This window comes from Thalia democratica, chromosome 1, assembly GCF_965202585.1.
Source record: "Thalia democratica chromosome 1, ktThaDemo2.hap1.1, whole genome shotgun sequence".
NCBI lineage: Eukaryota > Metazoa > Chordata > Thaliacea > Salpida > Salpidae > Thalia > Thalia democratica.
Window position 1 is genome coordinate 46,248,061 of NC_139165.1, and position 8,077 is coordinate 46,256,137.

Consider the following 8,077-nt stretch of genomic DNA (forward strand, 5'->3'; position numbering starts at 1 on the left):
GGATCCGGCCCGTCAACTATTTACGTTGCCCACCCCTAATTTAAACTCATATTTTTAACAAATTGTCATAAAAAAATCTATTTTTTCAAATCTTATTTATTTTTATCGTATAGTGCGCTGCGTATCTCTTTTAAGGTGTTGCTACTGTAATTTGACTTTACGAATAAATAGTTTGGTCAGATTTTACAAATGAACGTTTAAAGCTATGTATGGTTAACTAAACTACCTTCTTGGTTAGATAACATAATTGCAATTTATTATTTGATTTTGCTTAGGTATTTTTAGAAATTTTAACAGTTAAATTTTAGTTCTTACACTTTTAACAACTTAAACTATTTAAAATACGTAACTTACTTACTCTGTGTTTATTAAATTAGACTAAGAAGTTAATAACGTTTTTTTTGTGCGATGCTAAAAAAGTTATGTCAATTTAAAAAAATATTTAGTTATTAGAACTTTTGTTAAGCTCTGAGCACTACTTTTGTTAGCTATTACATTTTGATAATCGTTAGTTTTATTGAATTCAAGTTCAAAATTTAAATAAATAAGACAGGACACTAAATAGATATATCTATCATTTAAGTTCTTAGCTGCAATAATTTTGCTGAAACTTTTTTAAGCATAAGACCGTTGTTTTAACTTTTTTTTTACGAAACTAAGACATATACAATTATACAAGTTATATTTGATGTTAACTGAAACGTTTAAGATTAGTTTCAAAATTTCTATTTTTGTATTTAAAATAATTTGATCAAAGTGTCTGTTGCAAAACTTAAACACACCAAAATATTAAAGATGTGTTTTTTAGCATACTATTTTAACTTAGCAAGGAACCTTATTTCTCTTTGTCTGCAAAGACGTATTTTGATCTTAAGTACTTCTGCGGAGCACAAAATCTTCTTTAATTTAAAGAAATTAAATATAATATAAAAATAGAGAAAAAAAAATTGAACAAAGTTTATTTTTATTGTACAAAGTCGTAAAGAAACTAACGAAATGATATAAATATAGTATAAGTATCTATTACAAACTTTTAGTATTGCATCAAGTAGTAGATAAAAGCTTTCTTCATAACACCAAAAGAGCCATAAAAATATCCGCGTTCTACAGGTTGAATAACTAAAGTTCGATTATACAATACTAAAATTATCACTATGATATCATAGCGGAAATACTAGACCCAGAGATTTTAAAATGCTATAAGCTGTTATACTAATTGAGCATTGAAGCGTATAAACTTTTGTTTGTTTTAAGTAATTACTTTCACACTCAAGTAAGTAAAGCAATTTTTTTACTAAAGTATGGTTTGAAAAATAAAACAAAATTTTCTAACTATAAAGTATAAAACTGTTTTTTGTGTCATAACTATACTTTTAAAATTGAGGAAGTTTGGCACAACAAAAACGTTTACTTTTATGCCTGTGTTCAAAAGGCGATTCTTTCCAACTGTTTGTTTTCGTATCATAAAACATTTTTTTTTCTTTTGGCTTTCCAACAACTACAATCTCATGTCCGATCGCAACAGCTCTAGTCCATCCTTCTGCCAGAACATCTGGACCTGTTCTAATAAGAACAAAGGCACCAGTGCTGGAATCGTAAACCTCGCATTCCGGCCTCAAACCACCGACCACAAACAACTTGTGTCCCATGGCAACCAAGCTGTGCACATGCCTGCCGTGCACCATATTTGGCATGTACGTCCACGCGTCGGCCACGTGGTCGTAAGCCTCAACGGTGTCAAACCGCCTGCTCTCCAAGACGTTCGAGAACCCTCCACTGACAACGACCCTGCCTTTAAAAACGGCGCTCGCAAAGCACATGCGGGCATGGTCCATGGCGGCAACTTCCTTCCACGTTCGACTTTTTGTGTCGAACTGGATGCAAGAGCTGGTCGTGGGCTCCGGTGTGTCCCCTCGACTTCTTTGAAAGCCGCCCATGAGAAAGACCTTGTCTGTAAAGGAACACGCGGAAAACAAAAAACGACGGTCGTGCTTGTCGCCAACTTTTGTCCAGCACTTTGTTTTCGGTGAATATTTCACGACGGACCTCAGCAAGTTGTATTTCTCATTTAACCCGCCAAAAACATAAAGTTCCCCTGCAACGCAAACTGTTTCCGCAGCGTCACGTCCCCGCGTCATCTGGGCGATTTTAAAACTTTTCGGTTGATCGAAGCTGATAGCGTGCACGTCTGTCACAAGTCTGCCGAGGTGATGGCCTCCGCAAACGACTGCATCAAACTTTCGCTGGTAGCAGTGCCTGCTCATGCTGAACCTGCTGAACGCTGTTTGGTATTTGCCAATATTTTTCTTTAAAAAGTTCAACACCACTGTTTTGCACTCTTCGTCGTTACAGACTAGAGGGCTCGTTTTCAAAAGACGCCTCAAAGCGTGGTCCGATAAAAGAGCGAGACGAATTTTCAGCAAAAGTTGTTTTGAAAACACGCCGCGTTCGCTGGTGCTGTGGCTCACCCAACGTTCCGCACAGCTCGAAACTTCGAGTTCCGAGTCAACGTGCAGATTTGAACTCGAAAGAAGTTTCTTGACTCTTTCAAAATCCAATTCTAAAAAGCCTTTGGACGCGGCGATCGTCGTGAAAAATCGCTCGATGTAGCGCAAAGAAAAGTCTGTCAAGTCAGGCAGGTAAAACACCGTTGATGTTTTGTAATACAACGCAGCATTTTCAAAGCTAATTGAGTTTTTAAAATTTTTGCAGATGTTCCTGTATCTTTTCAGACATTTCTTTTTTGTCTTTACCGCTGAAACAAGTGTGCTTGTGTTTTTTGTCTCAATTTCTAAAAGTTTTAATTAATTTTATTTCGGAAATTTACTAGTTTTAAACTGTTACCAACTATAAAATTAAATAAATGGAAAGCAGGTTATTTTTGTTAAAACAACACTTCACATATTTATGACAATACAACTTTTTAATAGTAATACGTATTTTAACTTTTAGATAGTAGATGCACTTTTAGTTTTCACTTGGAGTTTTTTCATAGTTTTAAGTTCAATATGAAAAAAATTATTAAAATAAACTGTTGTTTAACTCTAACTTTAAAAAATTCTAAGTATTTAAATTTTTAATATATGTAACAAAGCTTTAAATTTAAATTTTAAGAGCTTAAAAAAATAGTTTCAGCACAAATTAGTTAGCAACTGTAGCTTTTTTAAAGAACTTGTTTAAAAAACTGTTAAATTTTGTTTTTGTTTTATAAATCTTTATTATAACTATGATCGTATTTTTTTAATACTTCAAAGTATGTTACTCATGTTTTATGCTAAGGCGCTATAACGATCTTTTGCAATTAAAAAAAACTGAGAAGTGACTGTGATTTAAAAATTTCAAATATTATATACCAATCGTTTTTCATTGAATTTTTTAACAGTTTCTGATGCTGAAAAATATCTGGTTAAAACAAAAAAAAATTCTCAATAATAGTAGCCTTACATTTTTACAAAAGAAATGCAAAAATGACTACAATTAAAAAGTTTAAAACAATTTAAAGTTAAATGAAAACAGCATTTTTAAATTTTAAATCATATTCACTTCGTAAAAGTTATTTTTAAAATCCGTAAATTTTAAATTATAACAGTTGTAAAAAAGTTTAATTTTGTTATTTATATTATACTTAAATAAAATGATTAAATGATAGAAAATTTACAAATCTTTTATGATCTTACTTTTTTAAGTTTATCAAGAATTGTAGTGATATCAATTTCGCTTCAGATTTGAAAATTTCGAATATGTGATGAAAAATTGACCTAAATTAAAAGAAAAAACAACTATCTACAATAAATACCTGCTTAATCATTACCGACTAGTACTTTTATTGCTATCGATATTCTTACAGCAAAGTATTAAAGACAATCTTTCTTCTCTTATATTTATGGACAACAGTTTCTACATATTTTGAACAATCCTTAACAAAGTTTTTTAATATTTTAATGATGAAAGTTTATATTGGAAAACTATTAGATTGAACTAAACAAAAATTACATTTAGGTATTAAATAGTCAAAAAACTACTCAAGAACTTCCCATAAAATTCTTTAAATGCTTGCTTAAAAATCGTCAAGAATTTATTAGGTTTATGTTTCGTATCTCGAACTTAATTATTCAATTCATATTAGTTATTAAATTAAGTTAGCCATTTATCATATTCTATAACATATTTAAAAAATTGATTTATGTTAAGCTAATAAAACTGTCTGCAAACTAATAAAAAAGTCAAAAAAAAAAAGAACAACGTTGACCTTTCTCTTATAAATTGTTATTATCACGTAAACATAAAATTTAAGCTTAATTTTTGTTGTATAAATGTATAAAAAATTTGAGAAAACAACCTTTTTGTGAAATATTCCCTGTTTGTTTCTCATCATGTAAAAACTTTTTTCTTGCATAGTCCACAAAGATTAAGCCTTTTAAAGACTTACATTTCTTTCTATTGTAGTTTGAAAAAAGCTCAGACATTATGCAAAAGTTTTAAAATACCTTTAAATTAAATTTAGCAGGTAAAAAAAGGTTGTTTTTGATTTTAAGCTAAAAAATTAAGAAAGTTATTTAAAAGCAACGTTAATATCATAAAAAAACTAACACTGCTCCTTTGAACATACAAGAAAAAAATATTATATGCTTTTAGTTTTTTTCATTTCATATTTTAGTAAAATTTAGTTTATTATAGAGAAAACTATATATAATACATAAATTATTTTGACATTTATACCAGTGTTAATTATTAATTTTCGAGTACTCTGATTTATTTAACTAATTAATTTGTTCAATTTGGTTAACCGTTTTATTAAGCTTATTTTTGTTTTCTAACTTTCATTTAATTATTTTAAAAATAATTAGGCATACCAAGTGTATAATGACCCTTAAGTTTTGTATTTATATTTATGTTTTGTAACAAAACATAAATATAAATACAAAACTTAGGGGTCATTATACACTTGATATGCCAATTAATTTTAAGTCATTACGTAGTTTTAGACTAGATAACTATTGCAAAAACGACATTTAAAACTAAATATTAAGTCGAAAATAAATTAATCTTAATCTAATACAATCAGTTTTATTTCTAATTGTGTTTTAATTTACACGGTTGCCACTCGTTTTTTCCAAATTTTTTCCAGGTTTTCCAAATTTCTGCCAGGTTAATAAAAGTAAACATTTTTGGGCCTATTTTTAGTTTTAAGTTAATTTCTATAAAAGAAACTGTGTTAAATAGTACAAAAACATTTAAAAGATGCTGTTAAGTTACTTTAAATATGTTTTTTAATAAAAAAAAATGATGATGACAAAAAAATCTTATTTATACGATAGATTTTTTGTATCAAATTGAAGTTTTATTTATTTTTAAATTATTACAAATTCCAGGTTTTTTGATCAAAATTCCATGTTTTTCCGGTTATTTTTCAAAATTTCTCAAACTCCAGGTTTTTCCAGGTCATTTTTGCTTAAGTTGTTGAATTCCAGGTTTCCAGGTAAAGTGGCAACCCTGAATTTATCGAGTATTTTTTAAACAATAAAGAAGCGCTAATAATTTAAGAGAAAATTCTTTAAATCCTTTTTTTTTAAATCTAAAAAAAAACTTTAATTTTAAGTAAATTTTAATAAAATTTATTAACAACAGTAGCACTATAAAAAAACTGTTACCTCAAAATGGAGGTTTAATACTATAAAACTTGTGAAAAAAGAAAGTATTTAGTTTTATACTAGTTTAAAAGTTACGCCAAGATTGACATTAAGTAGTTAGTTAATACAACGAAAACAACAATGATAAATACTTAATAAAACATTTAATTAGTAATTAAAAGCTTTATAATCATAAAATATTAAGCTGAGTTTGCTTGAGACAACCTTATATTTTTAAAAATTTAAAACACCCTGAGTATTATAAATGAATGACAATTCTGGTAGTTGGTAAACAGTAACTTTTAAGGATAGATCATTTGTATTGTAGTTTCAAATCAAATAATTTTAAATGTACTCTGCATTTTTTTACATAAATCAAACTTCTTCTTTTACTACTTTATATTTAAAAATTGTTTTAATTTTTTTTAACTATATGTTATTAAATTTAAAACCACTTCAGGCATTTTATTTTTTGATAAATATTTTTTACAGGACATTTGGGTTTTCATTTATACTTGATACTGCTACACCAGGACTATGTGAATAATCTTTAATTTAAAGTTTTTGATTATTTTTTTTACCTTTTCTGTACTGTATTTTATAAATATATTTTTATAATGTTAAAAACATCATAAATATTTAATTTTGGTTGGAAAGTCTTGAATAACTTGAACTTTTTTGACTAATAATTGCAATTTAGATAATAAAAGTTTAAAACAGTAGAAGAAATTTAAAAAAATAGGTTGAACATCTTTATTTGCGGGATTTGTTGTGGGTGGGAACTGACCTGGTGGGAATTATTGGGTGATAATTCATCCTGTTGGGAATTGTTGTGTGGAGAATGTTAATAAACCACATTTAAAATTGTAATTAGTACATGTACGGCCCGGCAAGCAGAAACTTTTGGCCTGCCACGTACTTTTAAACTAGGAACAGCTTGTAAAAATGATCAAACATTTGCTTATTTATCAAAAAAAACTTGCTTCTAACTTATAGTAAACATATTTCACTAAATGTATTTAATTACATTTTTGACTTAATGGAAATATTATTACTGACTTGATTTCAGATTTGTAAACAGCTACAAATTATTTTCTACTATTCATTTAACACTACAAATAAACTATACACTACTTAGAACATACTGACTCTCTTTGAAAGAATTTCTTTTATACTGTAGGGTTTTAGTGTAAACATAACTACATTAAAAACCATAACTAAGTTTAAACTTAACTTAGAACTAAATGATGTTTAAAGGTCTATTATGCTTGTAGAAACTAGGCATCTCTTAGTGGTTATATTTTATATTAAAGAACATATTAAATACAAAAAAATATATATATCTATATTAAAAGTTTAATAAAATACTTTTGAAAATACTTTAATTGTGGTCAAAACTTTTACACAAAAATTAAATGTAAGAGAAATATACTATAATCATATATAACTAAATTAAGAATTAACTACTTAGAATTGAAATCAAAAAACTATTAAAAGGAATAAACATTATTTAAAAATAGCTCTACAATAAACAATATAATAATAAATAAGTTCAGCTCTGTAACTACATCTGGAAGGTCTTGAATAGAACATCATTACAATCTGGCTATAGTTGGTTTATCTTATTATAATAGCTTTATAGCTATTTCTTAAAGATGTAAAATTTATTGATATAAACTGCTTTTTGGTTGACTGATTTTAGAATATTTGATGTTCAACTAAATGGAATAGCAGTTAAACTTGTATTCCATAAAATACACTCTATTCCAGGGTTTTCCAGAGATCATTTTATAATGTTATCCTTTAAAGTTCTTCCTTCTTATTTTCGTACCTTTTCTGATTGGTCATCTTAGTCAAAAAGTATATAAAAAATCTAATGTAAATTTATATTTGGAACATATACTGACTAAGAATTTTTTTAAATATCTAGTGAAAACTTCAGAAGAAAATTTTTTTTATTACAAAAAGAGGGTAAAATTAGTTACTAAAGTTTTCACTTATACACCGAAGTGTTTCAAAAATACATTATTTTCGACCTTTAAAGCCCAATTATAGGCGTTTTTATGTTTTTTGTTACTAAAAAGTATATATTTTAATTTTTTTATTAAAACTGTTAACTTTAGATTAAAACTGTCTGTCTAATTTATGTACTAAAACAATATTTTAGAATTTTGGATGCTATAACTTTGTTTTCGTGTCTATTAAACCTTAAAAGTACCTTATTCTCATATTCTCTACTTAAATTGCCTATAAAGCCATACCTCGACCAATTACTAATATTAAACATGTGCAAAAGGGTTCTACTAAGGACGTTTAAACGGTTTTTTAAGTTTATTTTAAGTGAAAGACTAATTATTGAAAAAAATTAATTTAAACTTTTAAAATTATTACTTATAACTAATAAAAATGAGTTCTAGTTATTACGTTTAAAAATTTTTTATTTTTAT

General features: G+C 27.3%; 1 protein-coding gene across 1 annotated transcript; it reads right to left on the reverse strand.

Moving 5' to 3' along the window:
- Positions 1–1,373: 1,373 nt before the first annotated feature.
- Positions 1,374–6,446, reverse strand: LOC145836575 (kelch repeat and BTB domain-containing protein 12-like). The gene is made up of 2 exons (XM_082944372.1): positions 6,418–6,446; positions 1,374–2,685 (listed from the first exon to the last, which is right to left on the reverse strand). The coding sequence occupies exons 1-2, from the start codon at positions 6,444–6,446 to the stop codon at positions 1,374–1,376; spliced, it is 1,341 nt and encodes a 446-aa protein (XP_082800498.1).
- Positions 6,447–8,077: the final 1,631 nt, after the last annotated feature.